This window comes from Lepidochelys olivacea (genome assembly GCF_965140295.1).
Source record: "Lepidochelys olivacea isolate rLepOli2 genome assembly, chromosome: 8".
NCBI lineage: Eukaryota > Metazoa > Chordata > Testudines > Cheloniidae > Lepidochelys > Lepidochelys olivacea.
In genome coordinates, this window is record NC_140418.1 from 45,174,406 (window position 1) to 45,197,276 (window position 22,871).

The 22,871-nt window shown below is 47.6% G+C and overlaps 1 protein-coding gene across 1 annotated transcript in view; it reads left to right on the forward strand.

Annotated features, from left to right (window-relative positions):
* The window catches only part of TADA1 (transcriptional adaptor 1), a 35,898-nt gene extending 27,295 nt beyond the window's left edge, over window positions 1–8,603 (forward strand). Inside the window, exons 7-8 of the mRNA XM_084636066.1 lie at window positions 4,372–4,534; window positions 5,355–8,603. Coding sequence (XP_084492192.1) covers window positions 4,372–4,534; window positions 5,355–5,507 — 316 coding nt within the window. The 3' untranslated portion in view covers window positions 5,508–8,603. The remainder of the gene's footprint in view (window positions 1–4,371; window positions 4,535–5,354) is intronic.
* The last annotated feature ends 14,268 nt before the right edge of the window (window positions 8,604–22,871 follow it).

Consider the following 22,871-nt stretch of genomic DNA (forward strand, 5'->3'; position numbering starts at 1 on the left):
CCCTGGAGAAAACTTAGTGGTAATATTTAATATTCAGAAACTGCAGATGTGCCAGAGGACTGTCCCTACTGGGCAGAGGGGAAGGACTTGGGGTTTAGCATAAGTGCCCTGGTGAGAAGTCTGTGTCCCTTACCACTGATTCCTAGCAGGTGAGGACGCTGGAATTCCTGTTTGGGTGTTCTCTCTAGATCCAGTCTGAGGACTCAGTTTTTCATATAAGCCTCTGGTTAGTAGGCGAGTGTTTGATTTGAAGTACACAGACTCTTACCCTCCCCCTTCCAACTACCTCTTGCTGCTGGAAGGGAGAAGCAGCTTTCACCTGTATAAAACCTTAAGATGAGATAAGAATACGCCATGCCCCTACGATCTTCTGACTTGTGAAGAATAGCGAAGGGGTGGGCCACTATTTCCCTTCCCTGTTCTCCGGGCTCTACCACTTTCCCAGCCTCTCTTTGGGTCCTACTCCCATGTGGATAGCTCCAGTGTCCACCTTTGTTGTTGCCTATAGCTTTCCCAGATAGCTACAGTGTGGAATTGACAAAGATACTGACTCGTGGCTACTGTGCAGAACTCTTTTGGTCAGCAGTAAAATTATCAGCAATGATTTTGATTTCAGTCTCCTGCTGCAGCCTCTTGGGAAGGCTATGAGCAGCAGCAGCAGCAGCAGTAATTTTGCATCTGTCTGCAGACTCAGGAAGACTGTACAGTTCATATCTGGAAGGTTATCTTCTCAGCATAAGGAGTGGTGTTTTGTTTTGTTTTGCATGAAAGAGTAAATTCTGCAGAAGATTATGCTTCTCCCCCATCCCACTCCCTCTCCACAGGGAAAATTTCCTGTTCCCTGCTGGCAAATGAATTTTTCAAGCCCTAATAATGCTGTGTACATCTGAAGTACCTTTCATCCAGGGATCTCAAAGCCTTTTCTGTACATTAACTGCCAAGGGAAGGGAGGAAAGCCCATTACTGGAAACATTTAAATTGGATTGGATAATGTACTGAATTGTATTTTAAGACTAATTATGCACTGGTCCCAGGGTACAGGCTTGACAATCTATAACTAAGGCTATGCTTTAGTCATGGGTACTTTTACTAAAAGTCATGGACAGGTCTTGGGCAGTAAACAAAAATTCATGGCCCATGGCCTGTCCATGACTTGTACTATATACCCCTAACTAAAACTTGGGCCCAGGACCCCTGCTGGTGCTGGGCGGGGGAGGGTTGGCGGGTCTGGTAGGCTCCCTACTCAGCTGCGTGTGTTCCTGCAGCTCCCTGCACTGCCTCTGCCATGAGCTACAGTTCCCATTGGCAGCCAATGGGAGCTGCAGGGGCGGTGCCTGTGAGCGTGGGTAGTGCGTGGAGCCCCCAGCCCCTCCGTCTAAGAGCTGCAGGGACATGCCAGTCACTTCTGGGGAGGCCCACCCCCACCCCACCGAGGTAAGCGCTACCCTGCACCCCAGCCCTGAGCTCCCTCCCACACCCAAACTGCCCCAGCAACTGCCAGTGCAGTTGGCCCAGGGGCTGCCTGATCTGCTTGGGCAGCCCCGGTGCCAGCCGCTGCACAAGTCACGGTATCCGTGACTTCTGTGACCTTCATGACAGACACGCAGCCTTATCTATAACTAATCTTCACAACATCCCTGGTGTGAGGCCATTTTTGGCATGCATAGGTGCTCTCTCCATGTGTTGTCCAAACTCTGCACAGGTACCTGGCTCAGCAGACCCAGAAAGACCAGACTCAGGTCAGTGGTAAAGGCATTCAGCCAGGTTTATTGCCCTCAAGACACAGTACTAGCTTCCCAGATCAGTGTCTACAGGTACAGTAAAACAGGAGTGCTGAGTGACAAGAACTCAGTCAGCAGTGGGACTCTCTGTTGCCCCTGAGGCTGGAAAAGGGTTAAGGTGAGGTACCCCAACATTTATAGACTGAGACAAACAATCTGGGATAAACAACTTACGTACCACCTTGTGTGTTTGATGACGTTTGTTGCCACCCCTTGTACCTTTGTCCTGATGTTTCAGATAAAACATCCCTGTTGATCACTTCTGTCAAATCATCTGTTGTGCTAGTCTGCTGGAATGTGTTTATATATTCAGTGTGTTTTAGCAATGTTAGCAGTACCTGTGCCAAGTTCATGTACCGGACACTGAACTTATAGGCATTTGCTTCAGTATCGTAGAATCATAGAATATCAGGGTTGGAAGGGACCTCAGGAGGTCATCTAGTCCAACGTCCTGCTCAAAGCAGGACCAATCCCCAATTAAATCATCCCAGCCAGAGCTTTGTCAAGCCTGACCTTAAAAACTTCTAAGGAAGGAGATTCTACCACCTTCCTAGGTAACGCATTCCTGTGTTTCACCACCCTCCTAGTGAAAAAGTTTTTCCTAATATCCAATCTAAACCTCCCCCACTGCAACTTGAGACCACTACTCCTTGACCTGTCATCTTCTACCACTGAATAGTCTAGAACCACCCTCTTCGGAACCACCTCTCAGGTAGTTGAAAGCAGCTATCAAATCCCCCCTCATTCTTCTCTTCCGCAGACTAAACAATCCCAGTTCCCTCAGCCTATCCTCATAAGTCATGTGTTCCAGACCCCTAATCATTTTTGTTGCCCTTCGCTGGACTCTCTCCAATTTATCCATATCCTTCTTGTAGTGTGGGGCCCAAAACTGGACACAGTACTCCAGTACATTGCCTGACTTTGGTTCACAGCCTCTGGCTTGAGCCTCAGGTCTTGCACGAGGCCTAACGCTCTAGACTCTCTCTCTACTACAGTAAATAGAGTATGCAGCTTGTGATGACAGAGAGATTGGAATTGCCAGAGGTGCAAGCCATGGATGGTAACCCACAGAATCCCCAATCCGTTTGTACTACCCTCCTGGAGGGGGACAGTCCAGTAGTTTAGAAAGCTGAAACTTGGAATTCTGTTTAATTGGTCAGTTATTCCTTCCTTAGGAAGCGTTCGTAAGAAACCAGGGCTGGCCCCTTGGGGTGGATTCAGCATCCAGTGTTTTGTTTGTATTCCATTCCAATCTTATACCTCCCTCATCACTGTGCTATCTGAGCACCTTCCAGGAGTGCACAAAGTAACATGACTAGCCTCTGTCACATATGGGACTCCCTTTTTTAATTCTCCAACGGAAAATGATGTTAAGGTCTTTTAAATAATTTATATTTATTTGTTTTCTTTCTGCTCCGTGTGCTTTTTGCTGAAGGTGAGGTCAGAAAATTGCACCTGCACTTGGAGCAGAAGCTGATGAGGGTCAAGGCAGTTCTTATATTCTTTAAAAATTTGTTTTGCGGTCTCAGGCTGGCCCCCGGCAAAGCTCAGTCTCTGCACAGCAAAGCACTACCCTTGTGGTGGACAGCGCCATTGTGCCTTGGGAGCAGAGGCAGTTCCAGGGGCGGGTGAGCTGGGCAGTTGTCTGGGGCACTGAACTGCTGTACCACTCTGCTTTGTTTTGCTCCGCTTCTGATCGGTCGGCAGTTTGGTTTGGTTTTTGTTCTGCTGGGAGCAGGGTGGAGTCCATCACTTCTGCATGCAAGTGATGGGTTTTGCATATGTAAATTATTTCAACTGCAGGGAGGTAGGGGGCCAAAAATAGGACTAGGACTGCTCCGGCTTGGGAGCAGCGCTGTCAGCCACAGCCTTTGTCCCAGAGCTTCAGGTGATCTTTTTGGTTTTACCTTCACCACCTTGCAGATAAAGACTCTGTTTGTTCCTGCCTTATCTCTGCCAGACACGTGGGCCACAGTGGGCTCCTTTATGTTTTCAATCCTGAGATATCAGGGTCTTTTTAATAGCTAATCTCCAGAACACATTTTGTCTCTTGTAATCTCTGAAACCCAAACAGCAATGCACTATACCACAGCGTTTTTTATGCTTAGGACTAAGCATGCTGTCTCTGGCTGCTGGGGAGCAGTGGCATTTTGGCTGTGACCTCACAAAGCAAAAAGCCTTAGAAGGCACCATTGCCATTTGAAGAGTTGCAACTAATACATAGTTTAACCAAGATGTATTTGTTTTTAGTTTGCTGCAACTCTTTACCTAGTGTAAACACAGCCTTGGGATCTGTTCTGGCTGGAGATTAGTCATGTAAGAATGCCAGCAGCCTGTCTGCAATAAAGTGACCAAGTTAAAAGTAACGTAAACCAGTTTAAGTGTGGCCACACGGCTTTGCGCCATTTTAACTTTGTCCCTTTTTAAAAGCTGATTTTTAGTGAAACCAGTGTAACTTTGGTATCCAGACAAGGCCTGAGCCAGCTCTGAGTGAAAAATAAAGTTCAGGAGCCAAGCTACTGCCCTGATATTTCCCCAAATGGGAGCTTCTTTAGTGACTGGAATGTCTTTAATGTCCCTTTCTTTACAGTCCTCCTACCTGCGTGGCACCTTCCGCAGGTCAGAATCTAGCCTCCCATCCCGCTCCTGACGATGCTGAGCAGCAGGCGGCTCTCCTCTTAGCATGTTCTGGGAATACTTTACCAGCTACTCTCCCTCCTGTGAACATGTACGACCTTTTTGAGGCATTACAGGTAACCATTCACGTTCCATTGCAGCATGGCTTAGGGAGATGCTTTCCTGAGAAGAGACTGCTAGTCAGAGCTGATTGTGTCTGCTCTGTAATATGTACTTGGAGACTGACCTGATTTCACTCCCTCCCCACTGCTTGTTTGTTTAAACAGGCTGTTTCCTTGTTTTCTTCTTAAATCTATGGCTATATATGGAGCTGCCTAGAGTATTTGGCAGGGACTCTGGATTGGCCCCGCTAGCTGGGTAAATATTACCACTGTAGCTGCAAGCGCATTATGCGTTAGCTCATAGGTGCTCACCTTGGGATTATGCACAGGTTACAGGTGGTCACAGCCCCCCTCCCTGCATTCGATTGATGGAGATTCTGGCAGAAATACAGCACACTGAGTTGCCATATAAATCCCTCTTTTCTCTGTGTTCCATGCAGGTACTTATTACCAGCTGGGCTGCTCGAGGTGTCCGTCCCTGGGTTTGCATGGCTTGGGGCTGGTGAGACCAAGCATTCTCAGCAGGAAGACTCTTGACTCTGGAATTAGCTTCCTGAGTTTGACCCTTATGAGCATGTTGCAAGACTATCTATTTCCCTGTGCTTATCCTGAGTGGGTGGCTTCAGTGCAGGTGGTCTCTTCTGGGTGTGTGTCAATGTTGGCAAGTTAGAAACACAAAGCAACATGCCTTTGTTGCCCCTGAGGACCCCCTCATCAGCTTATTCTATAGTTACAGTAAATGTACTAGATGCATCTTATTTTAGAAATGGGGGAGTGAGCGTGATAGCATCTGGCTAACAATGTTTTCTAACGTGTAACTCCCGCTCCCCCGCAGGTGCACAGAGAGGTTGTTCCAGCACACACCGTCTACGCGCTAAACATTGAGAGAATCATCATGAAACTTTGGCATCCAAACCATGAGGAGTTGCAGCAAGACAAAATCCATCGCCAGCGCTTGGCAGCAAAGGAAGGGCTGCTGCTGTGCTAAAGTGAGGATGGCCGGCGCTGAGGCAGGCTGTCGTTTCGTGAACTCAGTAACGGGGGTCTCCTCGGCTTTGCTGGTTTGAAAACAGTTGTGAATCTTGCATCATCGTGTCAGCATTTCAAGGCAGAAATGTGTAATGTGTAACCTTTTCCTATGGAAATGTGACCCAAGGGTAGTACATCTTGTTTGCTACTGTGAAGCCATAGAGTCAACCCAACTCTGGGTTACTCTGACTGCTTGGGGCTGCACTGCTCCAACTGCATTTGAAAGGGAATGGAAGTTAGACTTTGTGTCCTGTGTAGGGAAAAATGTGAGTGGTAGGGGGAGAAGGAACTATTTAGTTTTAAGGAAGACTGATCCACATTTTTGTTTAGTGGGTGCGATGGATCTGTGCTGGCAAAAAGCCTAATGCCCTAGAGGGCCTGACAGAGTGCATGACTATTCCTCACGCTCGCCAGTGACTGTCCGGGTTGCAGCCTGTACCTCTGTGCTTAAAATCCAAGTGAAGAAACATGCCTGTGGCAAAGTACTTTTCCTTTGGTGTAACTAGGACTTCCCTGTGAAGGGGAGAAGTCCGCTCCCCACTGCCAGAATGGTTGTCATGTGTTCTCACTCTCTGCACCCAGTCAGTGTCACCAGGGAGAACCCAGATCCTGCCATTGTCCAGTGGCGGGGGAGGCACAGACTACAGAAAGAGTTGGAAGGAGTATGGGATGTTGCACTTGTCAAAGGGGCTGATCCAAAGCCATTGACCTCCCTGGGCTTTGGGGCAGGCCCAGAGTGCAGGTGCCCTGCTGTGACAAGTATTTGTATTGGAAAAGGCTGTGCTCTGAGAGTGTCTGTGGTGTAATCACACTAGTATATAGCTTACCAAGGTATGTTCAGAGTGTGTATGAAGCTGGCAAAGCAGTCTCTCTTAGTACCCAGGGCTTGATCCAGCTTTCCATGAGCTCAGTGTGAGTCTTTCCCTTGATTTCATTGGGAGCTGAATTGGACTTCTGGGGAGTCAAGACACCCAAGTGAAGATGAATATAGTGCCCACGTGGCCCTCCATTTATACCCTGGCAACCTCCACTTCTGGATCTGGACTGTGACACACAAATGGAAGGGCCTGTTCTGGCAAATTCTCTGAACTGCTGTGTACTGCAAAGCACAAGGGTATGTACAGGGCAGCTGTGTGAGAGATTTAGAATACACTGAAATGTGTAGTAAAGTCTGTTTTTGAAAGTAGTATTCTCCGATGCAGATACCCATCCTGCCTGCTCTGTAATGGAGAAGTCCTGCTTTCACAGTCTAGGTACTGTCCAGCTCTGGAGTAAGAGGTAGCCGCTCTGGGAGCCAATAGGAGGAATAGTCAGAGCAATATGAACAAATGATTTCTTTGTTTTATCCAAAAAAACCCAATGAATGTACTGACGCCCTGCAAAACGCAATGCTCTGATCCGGCTCTCTGACACAAGTGTAAATACGGAGCAGCTCAGTTTGAGCCAGTGATGATACAATGGTGTAAAGAGGGGGAAAATCCCATCCTATGTATTGGAATGAACTATTGTATTCTGGCTTGGTAGGGCTCTCAGTATGGGTTTGGCTTCTTCATAACTTTATAGAGTTGTCCTGAGATACATGAGCTGACAGGTCACCCCTTTTTTCTGAATAGAAGGTATGTATGGAGCTCTCCTCTGGAGAGTTAATAGGTTTCTGTAGTGGGTATTACTGTTGGAAGCCTGTTTGAGGCTGGAGGGAGAACTACGTGTGTGTGCTGAGAGGAGAAAGCAGTTTAAAACACACTGAAGTATAGAATCAATCTTTCAAACTGGTGGCTGGGCTGGACTGGACTGTGTTTAGGGCTGAAGCTCCATGTACCCAAATCGGTGCTGTTTTACCTATTCAGAAAACTGGACTATGGCAGCTTCCTGTAATGCAGTGCTAGGAGGAGAGGCTGAGGGGATGTCTACACTGGAACTGGAAGGTGTCATTTCCAGCTGGAGGAAACATCCTTGCACCAGTGCACTAAAAATAGAAGTCTTGCTGCCCCAAGTACATCCCTAGCATTTCAGGTGGGATTGTCCTCAGGGCGGCTAGCCACTGCTGCTGCGGGGGCTACACTTCTGTGGCTAGCGTGCTAACTCAGTCAGAGCCAACGCAGGTATGTCTGCTCAAGCTGGAAATTACACCTCCAGCTCCCGTGTAGGCGTACCTTAAAGGGCTCCCTGTACCCACTTCTTTTCCCCTCTTCAGAACACGCTTGTACTGGGGCAGCTATAATTTGTTTCACTAGTGTACTCAGAACACAGAGCCAGTCTCCGTCTCTCCTCTGGCTGCCTTCCCTATAATTGGTGAGGGGCTCAGATCCCTCCCACCCAATCACTGACCTATCAGTTTGCCTATGCTTCCAGGGAATCCCCTTAACAAACAATAGGTGATGGTTCTGGAGGGTCACTAATGTAGCTAGGTGGCCCCCCCATTAGTCGGTACTTCCCGTTTTTCTGAAGCTTCCCAGGTGAGTGGGAGGAAGTGTACCACATGCCATGGTGTTAGGGGTAGTAAGGGTGGCGGCTGCAGTTTGTATCCAGTGGTTCAGGATGAGAAGGGCCCTAGTGAGTTATGAAGCCAATTCCAGGAGATGGTGGTGAAGGAAGAAGCAGCATGAGGGACCTAGCAAAGCACTTGGTCACTGGTAGCATGGACCATGCAGTAGCAGCTTCACAGCCTCCTAAAGCCCAGCAGTGTCTGAGTACATGTGAAATCTGCAACAGGACACAGATTTTTTTTCGCCCCGTCTCTTCCCAACACCTGTTTTTTCTTAATTCCCGTGTATGTAGCAGAATGAGCCTTACAACCCCACCAGTTTGAAATCCACTAGTTTTAGAAGGCAATGCTTAAAACCAAGACTGAGCTATAATACTTACAATGTATACTAGTGAGATCAGCAGGGCACCCGAAGTACTACTGGGTTTGGGATGGGGGCAGGGGATTTCCCAGCTAGTCATAATGCTTATGGTATGGAATGAAAACATTAAGTGTTTGCTAGAAATTTTAATAAGCAGCCTCTAAAGTGTCATACATTTTTAAATAAAAATGCCTAGTGCTAAAATGAAATATGCATTTGTGTGTGTTTATATGAAGTGCATGCCATGTATATGCTGTGGAGAACCTTTTATTCTCCAGTGCTGTGTAACCTATTCGATGTTAAAGGAAACCGGCCACACGGGGCTGGATTAAGGAAATGCCTCCATTTCCCCATCTGTAAAATGGGGGTGATGGTACTGACCACCTTTTTGTAACGGGATTTTACATCTACTGATGAAAAGTGCTAGAGAACAGCTACGTGGTATTATTTTATTACAGTACCTGTGGCACATCCTCATAGCCCTGCCTCCATACTGGCCCTCCCTCCCTTTGTGGCCTCACCCGTCCTTGGTTTGGTTGTGACAGGGGTCACCCACAAGTGCATTCTCTTGGAAGGTGTTGGGGTGAGTAGCTATTGCCACTAGCTGACAGTAGTCTATCGTTTGGGTGGACTTGGCTGTCAGCACTGGCACATTCATTCACCGTCAGCAATTGTCTGGCTGCTATCCAATAAACGGAACTGGTGACCTTGAGCAGTATCGTTTTTCCAAACTGGAAGCTATGTACTCAATGTGACCACCCTTGGAAGGAGCAAACTATCGTGTCTGGGAACTGTTAATGGCGACTTTTATTGTGACTTATGACAGTTGTCAAATTTGGGGTTATTTCTCTCATCAGCAACCCACAATAAAGGAATTTCCCAAATTTCAAGAACGTGGCTCAAAATGGCACTTGATTGGTTGGAACCCAGTGGTCTTTTGGCTACCTCTGAGGGAAGGCCCAAAGGTCAAATTTGTTTCTTTGCCCACCCCTTCTTGTACTGAATGTTGTTCAGTCACCTCTTCACACAGGAGTCTATCATATCAGAATGCTGCTGTGTTGCTGAAATAAATGCAAAGTCCTTTTCATAGCCCCTGGTCTATAGTACGAGTTTAGGTTGAATTTAGCAGCATTAGATCGATTTAACTCTGCACCCATCCACACAATGAAGCCATTTTTGTCGACTTAAAGGTCTCTTAAAGTCAGTTTCTGTACTCCTCCCCGACGAGGGGATTAGCACTGAAATCAACGTCACCGGGTCAAATTTGGGGTAGCGTGGACGCAGTTTGACGGTATTGGCCTCCAAGAGCTATCCCATAGTGCTCCATTGTGAACGCTCTGGACAGCACTTTCAACTCAGATGCACTAGCCAAAGCTCAGATGCACTAGGAAAAACACCGGGAACTTTTGAATTTAATTTCCTGTTTGGCCAGCATGGCGAGCTCATCAGCACAGGTGACCATGCAGAGCTCATCAGCACAGATGACCATGCAGTCCCAGAATCGCAAAAGAGCTCCAGCATGGACCGAACGGGAGGTACTGGATCTGATCGCTGTATGAGGAGATGAATCCATGCTATCAGAACTCCATTACAAAAGACGAAATGCCAATATATTTGAAAAAATCTCCAAGAGCATGATGGACAGAGGCTATAACGGACCCGCAGCAGTGCCGCGTGAAAATTAAGGAGCTCAGGCAAGCCTACCAAAGAGGCAAATGGCCGCTCTGGGTCAGAGCCCCAGACATGCCGCTTCTATGATGAGCTACATGCAATTCTATGGGGTTCCCCTACCACTCCTCCACACCTGTCCGTGGAAACCTGCAAAGTGGGAGTCTCACGCAACAAGGATGAGGATTTTGGGGATGAGGAGGACGAGGAGGAGGATAGCACACAACAGGCAAGCAGAGAAACCGTTCTCCCTGACAGCCAGGAACTGTTTATCACCCTGGAGCCAATACCCTGCCAAGGTGGGCTCCTGGACCTAGAAGGCAGAGAAGGGACCTCTGGTGAGTGTACCTTTGTAAATATAATACATGGTTTCAAAGCAAGCGTGTGTAGTGATTAATTTGACCAGAAGACTTGGTATGCATTTGCAGCCAGTACAGTACTGGAAAAGTCTATTAACACGTCTGGGGATGGAGCGGAAATCCTCCAGGGACATTATTAAGGGGACATTCAGAGGTGGCCCCATTCCTACTGGGCTGTTTGCCTGTGGCTGAAAAATCATCCCCGCTTTTAGCCACGCGATGGGGGGGGGGCATTCACACTGAGCTGTTTGTATTTGGCTGGCAGGGATCTTCCCTGATACTAGTCTTGTGGTGGGAGGAGGGGTGAAGCGATCATCCCAGAGAATTGGGTGGTGTCGGGGGGCGGGGAAGGGGGGGGTTAGTTGGGTTTGTGCTGCACTTTAACTCGAAAACTGCAACCCCTCCTTTTAAATGGCCAACGCAACGGGTACTTGGTATGGGAAAGGAGGGCACTGCTGTTTGAAACCATTCCCACATGTTATGAAGGTTGAAGAAGCCGAAAGACTGTGGCTTACCATGGCTGCCTGCAAGCCAAATTCTGTTGCCCAGCCCTGCGTGTGTGATCTCTCACACCAAACTGGCAGGCCCTCAATATAAGAGGCAAAATGCGACCTTGTACCGAAAGCACATGTGCTATATAATGTGTTAACAGCTTGATTCACTGTGAAAGAGTCTACCCATTGTTCTCTAAAATGTGTCTCTTTAAATACTACTCTCCCTTTTTTTCCTCCCGCAGCTGCAAATGTTTCAACGATTCCCCTATCATCTCCATCCCAGAGGCTAGCGCAGATAAGAAGGCAAAAAAAACACACTGGCGATGAAATGTTCTCTGAGCTCATGCAGTCCTCCCGCACTGAAAGAGCTCAGCAGAATGCACGGAGGCAAAGAACGGCAGAGTCCAGGAAAGCAGAAAATGAATGCGAGGACAGGAGGAACGAGCAAAATGAGAGGTTGCGGGAGTAAGAGGAGAGGTGGCGGCAGCGTGAGGAGAGGAGGCAGGATGCAATACTGAGGCTATTAGAGGATCAAACTGATATGCTCTGGCGTCTGGTAGAGCTGCAGGAAAGGCAGCAGGAGCACAGACCGCCACTGCAGCCCCTGTGTAACCGCCCGCCCTCCTCCCCAAGTTCCATAGCCTCCTCACCCAGATGCCCAAGAACACGGTGGGGGCTCTGGGCACCCAACCACTCAACCCCAGAGGACTGCCCAGGCAACAGAAAGCTGGCATTCAATAAGTTTTGAAGTGCAGTGTGGCCTTGTCCTTCCCTCCTCCCCTCATCCACCACCCCACCCGGTGCTTCCCTCCTCCCCCACCTTTCTCACGCTACCGTGGCAGTTATTCCCCTATTTGTGTGATGAATTAATAAAGAATGCATGATTTTGAAACACAATGACTTTATTGCCTCTGCAAGCAGTGATCGAAGGGGAGAAGGCAGTTGGCTTACAGGGAAGTAAGTCCCTTCCTGCAGCTGTTCAAACCGACCAGAGTTCCTGAAGATGTGAGCATCATGTACCTTTCCCAGCCACCCCACGTTGATGTCGGTGAAACGTCCCTTGTGATCCACCAGTGCTTGCAGCACCACTGAAAAGTACCCCTTGTGGTTTACATACTGGCTGCCAAGGTGGTCTGGTCCCAAGATAAGGATATGCGTTCTGTCTATCACCCTACTACAGGTAGGGAATCCCATTGCAGCAAAGCCATCCACTATGACCTGCACATTTCCGAGAGTCACTACCCTTGATAGCAGCAGTTCACTGATTGCACTGACTACTTGGATCACAGCAGCCCCCACAGTAGGTTTGCCCACTCCAAATTGATTTCCGACTGACCGGTATCTGTTTGGAGTTGCAAGCTTCCAGAGGGCTATCGCCACTTGCTTGTGAACTGTGAGGGCTGCTCTCATCTTGGTATTCTTGCGCTTTTAGGGCAGGGGAAAGCAAGTCACAAAGTTCCATGAAAGAACTTATGAACGCCCTTATGCATGCGAAAGTTTTGCAGACACTGGGAATCATCCCAGACCCGCAACACTATGCAGTCCTACCAGTCTGCTTGTTTCCTGAGCCCAGAATCAGCGTTCCACAGCATGAGCCTGCCCCATTGCCATCAGGATGTCCAAATTGCTGGGGCCCGTACTTTGAGAGAAGTCTGTGTCCATGGCCTCATCACTCTCGTCACTGCGCTGCTGTCGCCTCCTCGCCTGCTTTTGCGGGTTCTGGTTCTGCACATTCTGCAGGTTAATGCACAAGGTGTTTACAATGCTCATAACTGCCGCAGTGATCTGAGTGGGCTCCATACTTGCTGTGGTATGGCGTCTGCAGGAGAGCAGAGTTACAGCGGAAGCGGTGGCTGATGACGGATGCCATGAGGCTAGATATAGAGAACAATGAGAGGACCTGCGAGGTGGATTCATGAGAGCAGAGTTGAAGCAGTGGAGGACGATGGTTAGCACTGCGCACATTTCCCAAGGAAGAATACATGTACCCGGGAACCCATGACGGACAACATGGAGAAATTCACTATTGAGACAATAGCAACAGAGCAGAGTTGCAGCAGAAGCGGTGGATGACGACAGTTAGCAGTCCTACTGTACTGTCTGCTGAAAGCAGTATGGCGTCGGCCCGGAAAAAAGGCGCGAAACGATTGTCTGACGTTGCTTTCATGGAGGGAGGGGTGACTGACTACATGCACCCAAAACCACCTGTGACAATGTTTTTGCCCCATCAGGCATTGGGAGCTTACCCCAGAATTCCAATGAGTGGCGGAGACTGCGGGAACTGTGAGATAGCTACCCCCAGTGCACCGCTCCGTAAGTCGATGCTAACCATAGTAGTGAGGATGCACTTCACCGACTTAATGTGGACATACGCAATCGACTGTATAAAATCTATTTCTCAAAATCAACTTCTATAATATCAACCTAATTTCATAGTGTAGATTCCTCTGCATCACGGTGTGTTTAAAGGTTAGAATGTAAAAGACGTGAAGAGGGAAGATTTAAGCGTGAGGTTTAATTTAGAAGTGGAGGGGGAAGCCAGAGCCCTGTGGGAGGAAAGTGGGGCCTAACACTGGAGAGCAGCTACTCTTGGGAGAAGGTAGCTCCTGTGCCTTGGAGCTATTCTGAGGAAGACTATTTTGCTCTCCAACATTTAGAAACAGCCACTTGCTGCCCGTAGCACCATTTGCCTGCCTCCTGTCTTGTGCCCACCTCCGGATATTCTGTCCTGTCCCAGTTCCCATCCCCCAAGCAGTGAGACTCCATCCCATCCCATAGATTGCACAGCCAGCTTCTTCAGGGAGGTTGAGGGAAGAGGCTGTTTTTTTTTTGTCCATAGGCAGAGGCCTAGTCTAGGCTGTTCTGGGAACATGCATTCACGCCCCCACTGCCTGTCTCATTGCAGGAGCTGGGAACTGCCACAGGTAATGCAAACTTTAAAAGAAGACTTGGGGTTTAAGCAAAGGTAAATTTGAAGACTGTTGCAAAGTTTCAGCATGGTCACCAGTGCTGTTGCCAGCAACTTACTACAGAAAGGAAAATCCTAAATCAAATGGCAGCCAAAAGTGGGATTCAAGCTGCTGCTTCCAGATTGGTCTGCCCTGATCAATCTTTTTTCACTTCTAGATGTCAAAGACTGGCAAAGATTCAAGGAGCCACTTTTCCCTCCTTTGGCTAACGGAGAGTGGAACCTACCCACATGCCAGCAGGGCCTACGGATGAAGATACTGTTGCTTTCTTGACAGAATACCTAAATCCAGCACTTTTGCATCCCCTTCCCTGAAGGCGGGGGGAGGGAGAGCTGGTGTTCACAGTGCCGTAACAGTTATCACATGACTATGCAGGCCTTTAGAGCACCTAGTCAAGATTCCCCAGCAAAGAAAGGAATACGTGGGACTGAGATCTCATGTAAAAAAACAAAAAAAACCCACTCAAGGAAAATTTTCTTTTTTGACGTGTGAGTCTTACTCATACCTTAACCTAGCAGCTGTAATGCTCAAAGATAGCCAAACTCCAGGCTGAGAGGAAGCCAGTTGTCCAGCAAAGCTGAATTTTTATCTGTTTTGATTTGAACTTCTACAAGGCGCCCATGACGCAGGGGGCGGATGAACGATTCAGCCAGGCTGCTTAAAAGAAAAATGTCTCAACAAAATTATATGGAGCTCAATTCTCCTTCCGGTTGTGAGGAGTCTACTGCAGAGTTGAACCCACACCAGCTTTTTCACAGGGGCCATGAGCGGTGATGTTAGCCACCTTTTTAAGCAAGTATGACAGACTGAAGAGTCCTGCTAGTTCAAGTCCCATGAATAATGCTGAAGAGACCGAGGAATGATCATACTTAGCCCCGACAGCATTTTCCACAGTGTTATCCCCCTGTGGTGGAGAATGGGGCACAAAGAGGTTAAGTGACTTGCCCCAGGTCACACAGTGACTCTGTGGTAAAGGCTGGATAAAAGGCCTTCTGGGTTTAGTGACTCTCATCTCTGTGCTTAACTACACTATTCACTTCCCAAAAGCTTTGCTAAGGCTGCTGCTGAATCACCAGAAATTGGGCACTAGAAAGTAATAAAGCCTTCAGGAAGGCTCTCCCTTTGTATCCCTAAAAAGAATGTTCGCATTACCCGAAGCCAAACCACAAACTTATGCAACACAGGAAACACACACTTAAAGTAATACCTCCCACACAATGCACCCAGACACCCTTATGGAGAGATGTCTTGAAGAACAGGCAAAGACAGAGTACTTCTGTGTCCCCCACACTGACCCCTGTGCAGCAGGACTCTGATTTGCATCGCTCCAAGTCCTTCCAGTCTGAATTTTTGTTGCTACTCCACAATTAAACTTCCTCTCTGACTTGCTTTCAGTTTTGAAATTGTTTGCAATCAAAAAGTCTAATAACGTGGCTAATTTTCTAATGGGTCCTTGTTTGTCATTGCTCCAGGAATATCAACTCACACTGGGAGAGAAAAAGTGGTGGTGGGGGGTAATATCTTTTTATTGGACCAACTTTGGTGAGAGAGACATGCTTTTGAGCTCCCCAGAGCACTTCTTCAGACCTGTGGAGCTAGAGGGCTTGTTTCTTTCACCAACCAAAGTTGGCCTAAGAAGATATAAACCCACCCACCTTGTGTGTCTCATATCCTGGCACCAACACACCTATACCAACACTGCAAACAAATCACTCTGAGGGGAAGTTAACAACAGAGGTCAAAAAAATTGGGGTCATAACTTTCTCCAGATCTTCTACTCTCTCACAACAGAGTATGCAACATTATACAAAGTATGAGCAGCCTTGCCTTGTGCATACAGCCCTTAATCACTTTCCATAGCAGAGGTCAGAGTCTTGTGGGATCAAGGCAGGGTATGATAGGTTTCAGAGTAACAGCCGTGTTAGTCTGTATTCGCAAAAAGAAAAGGAGGACTTGTGGCACCTTAGAGACTAACCAATTTATTTGAGCATAAGCTTTCGTGAGCTACAGCTCACTTCATCTGATGCATCACCATGACTACACTGTGTAACACTAAATAATAAGGCAGATGAGACCATTCTGATCATCTAGTTTGATCTCTTGCAAAACACAGGCCAGAGAATGTCACTTAGTAATTTCTGCCAACAAGGGAATTATTTTGTTGCACAGTACAGGAACCTGATAACTTCTGGTTGAGCTAGACATACATCTTTTTGAAAGATATCCAGTCTCGGTTTGAAAAACTCCAAGTAACAGTGCCTTTATATATCACATCCCATCAGAATATCTTCTAATGGCTAACTACCTTTGCGGTGAATGTTTCTTAGTTTCAATTTGAATTTTTCTAACTTCAGCTTCCAGCCATGGGGTTTTGTTATGCCTTTGCCTGCTAGACTAACAAGATGCCTAAAATCAGATATCTTGTAGACCGTAATACAGCCATCTCTTAACCTCCTCTTTGGTAAAACAGATTGAGCTCCCTCATTCTATGCTGTAAGGCTTGTTTGTCAGGCCACAAATCATCCTTGTAGCTCTTCTCTAAACCCTCTCCAATTTTTCAAAATCCTCTGTGGGGCATAGACATGATGCTCTCTGATCAATGCTGTATTCAAAGGAATATCACCTCCCTATTCCTACTCCCTATTCCCCTGCTTATACAGCCAGCGATCGGATTAGCAATTTTTTTCCACAGTATCAAACTAGGAGATCGTTATTATTTATCTGCAGGGATGGGTGGCACCTAGGCACCTCCTCCACAGAGCTGAACCCCATTGTGCTAGACACTGGACAGACATATAATGAAAAGATTGCCCTGATGAGGTTACAATGTTTGTTTGGTTACCTACTATGGCCCATTAGTCTTTTACAGAGTCACTGGTGTCCAGGATACAGTCCCTGCTTCTGAAAATATGGCTGACTGAATAGGCTCCCCGGGTAATAGTAAAAGCTTTGTGGAGGACTTTTAAAATCAGACTGGATAATACTAGCTGTGATAACATAGTGGAAATTGTATATTGGACTGGATAGATAGACAAGCACCTGTCAGGGATGGACTAGGTATACTTAGTCCTGCCACAGTGCAGGGGGATAGGTTAGGTCAGGGTTTCTCAACCTGTGGATTAGGAACCCAATGTTTTAAACAGTCACATGGCAGCTCCTGTGGCTCCTTGTCCCACAGGGCTGGCTGGGCTCACTCCCTGCTCCAGGCACTGCAACCTCTGGGGTCCCAACTCCACTCTGGTTTGGCCCAGTCGTCATGACAATGGGAGTCCGGGTAGGCAAGATTTGAGTGAGTGGCCCTGCAATCCCATGAACCAGGTCACAACTCCACTCACACAAATTTGGTCCTGTCAGCGGGGCGGGGCCAAACCTGAGCAGTGCTGCAGCCCCAGAGGTTGCAACGCCTGGAGCAGAGAGCCAAACCCAGCCAGCCCCACAGTGCAGGCCCAAAGACTTTAGTCCTCAGGAGACTAAACTGTTGTGGCTGCAGGCAGAAAACAGGAAAGACTGGAGTGCTCCAAGGCCCCTGCATAGGCAGGGCATTGATTAGGTCAGATATGGCTAGGGAACCCAGCAGGTGACCCATCCCTCAGAGCCAGGCAAAAAATTGCTATGGTTCCTGCCAATCTGACCTGGCAGAAATTCCTTCCCAACTCAGATCTGATAGTCAGCGTGAGCATGATACAACTTTGAGGACAGGACAGTGAGATGCCCGCTGTGTGTCCCACCCTCACCCTTTACAGTGCCAAACTTGCCAAAAAAGCCCAAATGGCCCTTTCTTCCAGGTCTCTCATGCTGTGCTCTCGATGTAGTAGCTCAAATGGCCAAGAGGTGGCGCCAGAGCACACGTCGTAAATTCTAATAACTTCTAGGAATTAGCTCTGGGACTTCCCTTCTCTTGCATTCCTGTGGGCTGGGGTGTGAAGGTATCGTTGTGTTTTGGTTTCAAAACCTGGACTGTAAAATGCTGAGAATGAGCTAGAATACAGGCCCTGCTTGTTAAATGGTAGGGCAGCAGAAGTACAGACTGGTTCTTTCTCTGATCAGTTCACTGAGGAGTACTGAAATATTAACTGGAACAATTTACTTGTGATGCAGTGGGTATTCCATCATTTGGAGCCTTTACACCAGGGCTGGACATCTTCTTAAAAGATCTGCTGTAGCTCAGCCAGAAGCTATGCAGGAATCCCTGTGTTAAATCCTACGTCCTGTGTTAAGGTCAAGACTAGCTGATCATAATGAGCCCTTCGGGCCTCCAACCTATGAAATCTGTGTTACAGAACTCAAAATGTGACCATTTCTGCTTTTTGTTGTCAAAGCTAGTTTTGTTTTTCTGAATATTTCAGGCAAAATAGGGCCATGTTTGGTGAGCCGGTTTTCAGGCCAGGTTAGTTCACTGTGAAAACAGAAGAAAAATCATGATCGTGAAGCAAAAATGTTATGTTTTGGGGGTGGAAACTGCGGAGATGAAATTGCAGAAAGTGTTCCCCATTTTTGATAAAGAGGCATTCACCTCAATGACCTTTGTCTACATTTCTCCCACCGCTGTGCTGTCCTACCGTGCAGATGGCATGAATAGTTCCTCAGCCACGGTAAATAGGAGCACCGGGCTGGTGGCACCAACCACCTCTCCATGGAAAGGATTTGGGTTCAGCGCCCATACCCTGTTTATCTGCTTTCCTGCCTCTCCACTCCCCCCGGTGCGATATTGGCCTCCACAATCATCCTGAAGTGACAGCACAGTAGGGCTCAGACTGAGACAATATTTCCTTTTCACTGACTTCCCATCGGCATCCGCGGGGACGCTGCCCATAGCACCTGTCTCCCCCATGCCAGCCATAAGCCCAGACTCTCTTCTCTCCACCCCAGCATCTCATGGAGGCTTCCCTCAATGGCTCGGATAGGACAACCCTTCTGCCAGCCCCAGTTCTACTGAGGCTGTTTCCAGCACCGGTGCTAGCAGGCTGGTCAGCCTGTGGCATGTTGTTCGAGGGGTGGGGAGTAGTTCCCCTTTGGCTTATGGACTAGCTGGGCAGCTGGCTGAGAAGCCAATCCCCCCTGGGTTTGGTGGTGGTCTCCCCATAACTGGTGTGGGGAAAGGGACAGCCAGGGCTTTCCTAGTTCTGTGGGAGTTCTGGAAATGGAGCCCCAGGCTCTCCCACACTAAAGCTCTTAGGACTCCAGTCTGCACATGTAGGCACTGGCCGGGAGAGATGCCAGGAAAGTGCGTGGGGACAACATGACATCCTCCCAGAGAGACAGACACACAAGGTAAATTCCCTCTGAGGCAGCTGCCGTGGAAACTGCAGGCCCACCCACAGCAGGGCAGCTCCCTGAGTGAACTGCAGCAAGCTCAGCCCCTGGCTTTGACCACGTCCCCATTGCCAGAAAGGTGGTGGTGGGGTTTACAGTGAGGTAGCTGAAGTGATCGTTCTCTTGCTGTAAAACCCTAGTGAGGCAAGGCACCTGCAGTTTTTACAGCAAAGTAGGTAGGGGAGATCAGCGCTATTAACTGCCCACCTCTGGTTGGCCTTAGAATAAAACTACACTGCCTTGTTCCCACTGGACTTTTACAGCAGGATGGCTAACAGAGACAGAGACCCATTGGCCCAGGGTCCCTTGTTGTTTGCAAACAACTCATCTCAGACCTGACAAACTCACTATAACAAGCCCATGTCTTATGGGATTTTCATCCATCAAGAATGTACAAAATATCTACAGAAAGCTTGTAACTTGCCAAGATTCATAAATTAGGGAGAGATGTATGTATGGGTATAATTTAAGGAATAATGTATTTATACTGACAGTGTGCTTTATGGATTTGGAATAAAACTTAGTCACCAATGTGTGACTTGTCTTGGTGATGTGTCTTGGTGATGGCCCAACCAGGCAGGAGGGAGCTGTCACCCCACCGTGTTTAGCCAGTGATGGAATGCAAGGCTCAGTGATCTAGCATTGTCTCATCCCAAGACTTTCAGTGGAAAACCATCAGACAGTTGCAATCAAAACTGCTTGGAGATGAAAAGAACATGACAACAGGCAGAATCACCCTGCCTTTGAATAAATGCAGCTGTTCAATGTAACTGAGGGTAGGGAAAGCACCCTATATCCTTTCACTGAGGAGACATGGGGGGAGAAAGTTTGGATCCAGATAAGCCAGCCAGCTCTGCAACAGACTGGATTTTGAGGGGACAGGTGGGGAGAAACAATTTCTTAGATAGGAAAGGGAACTGTTAATAAGTGTACATTCTACTTTGCATTTTGTGATTCTGGTTTGCATTGTAACCATTTGTTTCCACCACTCTCTCATTTCTAGTTAACTATTTTTTCTTAAATAACCCTCCTTTTCTTTTACAGTGCTGCGTGCTACACAAGAGTGATGGTTGAAGGTAAAAATGGTAAACTGAGGTACACTACTCCGTTGTGGACAGAGGATTTGGCATGTCTGTGAGTGGCTAGTGTCTGGGCCTGGATATTGCAGAACAATTCAAAGGGACTCTGGGTCTGGGGTGCACCTATTGATAACCTGCAAGGCGAAGACAAGTCTGGCATAGCCCAGAGGAGAGCGCTTGAGTAGCTGAAAGGATGGTGGTGGTGGTAGGGAGCGAACACCCAGCCAGCACAGGCAAGTCTCCCTCACGCTGGAATAGGGGGTAACAGGGTGACTCACAGTCCTGGGCTAAGGTCTCTGTAAGCTGTGCAGCAGCCTATTTAGCACGGCGCAGGCAGTCAAGGAACGCCCCCAGCCCAAATTCAGCCCCAGCCTGGATCTGCCGTGGCCGGGGCACCCCTCCTCCAACCTCAACCAAGCCCTATATCGATATAACCCAACCCAGCCAAATACCTACTATATCGATATAGCGAGATCCAGTACCCACCCACCCCAAATAGCTTTATAAACTAAGATGACATGCAACATAGGGGAAGAGAGATATTTGCAATCTTTCCCTAATAAGTGCAAGTATATGATAAGTCAGCTCTCCACACCTACCCCTCAAGCTGTTATTTACCAGCTGATTTCCTGCTGTCATCATGGCAGAAGCAGGAAACTTGATGTTTCCCTCTCACCTCTGGGAGGCAGAGGTGGAACTCAGCTGGTTGCTGCTTTCAGCCCTACAGGTCAGTTTGCTTCAGTTTACAAAGCAAAGGGTGAGAGACTCAATTAAAAACAAGAAGTTAAGCAGAGATTCGCTTTCACATTACCCTAAAGGTCAGCTGAATCCAAAAGAGGGTTTTCAAGCCCATGGAAAACCTGGGTTTCAAGGTCTGCCTGAAAAATCTCCCCGCAGTAAATACCATGGATCTGACTACAATCATGTCACAGCAAAATTAGTTAGGTCCAGCCAGGGTTTGATCTAGTGGGTCCAGGGAGAGGAAGCCTTGGAGTACTGAGTTATCCTTGTCAAGCTGTCCTGCAGTGACTCCAGAGCGTGGACACCAACCTCAGGGCAGATTGTCAGGAAACAGGGCACACACCCCAATTGGCTGTGAGCTCTATACTTAGATTTAATCACCCGATGATCAAGTGTGAACTACTCAGGCATTATAACAGCCTTAACATGGAGTCAGAGGCAGCCCTCTGAGTCACTCTGATCTGTCCTGGCACCTAGGCAGGCCTGCCTTTGCGATAGATGGTCCCTTACACCAAGAATCACAAACAATATTCAAAGGACCAGCCACTTACCCCAGATCAATTGCACCTTAGGTCTCCCACCAAAGCCAACACTTGTAACCAATCCTGTAATAAATTATCTAAAGATTTATTAACTAGGAAAAGGAAATAGTAATTTACAAGGTTAAAGCAGGTAAACATAGACACAAATAGTTCCAATCTTAAATTTCAAAAAGTAATAGAAGCTTCTATAATCAGCAAGCTCAATGTGTCCTTTAGGGCTAACCCCGGCTAAACACTGGGGATCTTTTGTTTAAGATAAGTAATCCTCACCCCTCGGAGTTCAAGCAGCATGAAAATGCAGTTTCTCATTGTCAGGCATTTTTATTTCCCTTTTCCCCTTGTGTGAGCTGCCAGCTCATCTGACGGGAGGAATTCACTTAAATGTCTTCTCTTCAGTGGAGGGGAGGGGAGAGAAAGCAATCAGCCAAGCCTCCTGTCCTCTTTGATGTTTCACAATAGCTGGTCGGGTGTTGATGGGCATTGTCTGTGGGGGCAGGATGTAATACCTTTTGTTGTAGGCCAGCATTTCACATTCATGTCTCTCTCCTCTCTAGTGACTTCCACTGCTATGGAGATTTACAATGCAAATACTTAAATATTACCTTATCACACAGGATACCGATGGTTCTAAGCGAGATTAATGCAGGCAGCAATTTGCAAGCATGCAATGAAGTCTATAACATTAAACACATTTTCATAACTCTAATAGGTATTTTAACAATGCTAACACACAGGTGAGCTGGACTCATTCCAACCATGTATTTGCCAGTGTTCAGTTCAGACATGGAGGGCCTTGGCATGAGCTGGCACCTGATTTGTCAGCATCACATCCCCAATGCAAAAATGGTATACGAAGGGATGTCACCAACACTCCTGAATATGCCTCAGGGTGCCCCTCTTCTTGACACTACCTTTTCTTTCCCCTTGATATGGATTATTTCCATGTCATTCTCTTGCAGAGCTAACCTCCAGGATAATAATTTGGAATTGGTGCCTTTACCTTGGTGCAACCATATCAGTGGGGAGTGGTCTGTCAGAACATTAAGTTGATTGTACAGCAAAAGTTTAAATTGCTTAACTTACTATGGCATGTTTCAGAGTAGCAGCCGCGTTAGTCTGTATCCACAAAAAGAAAAGGACGACTTGTGGCAAGTAGACTTACAAATGTATTTGAGCATGTCGAGGACTCGAACTCCAGACGGCACGGTTCGTTGTCTGACCGGAGAGAGACAGGCAACATCAGCAAGGTCCGAACTCAAAGCTCTTTATTGAAGAGTGCACACAGTAGAGAGCAGTAGAGAGCAGCTCGTCT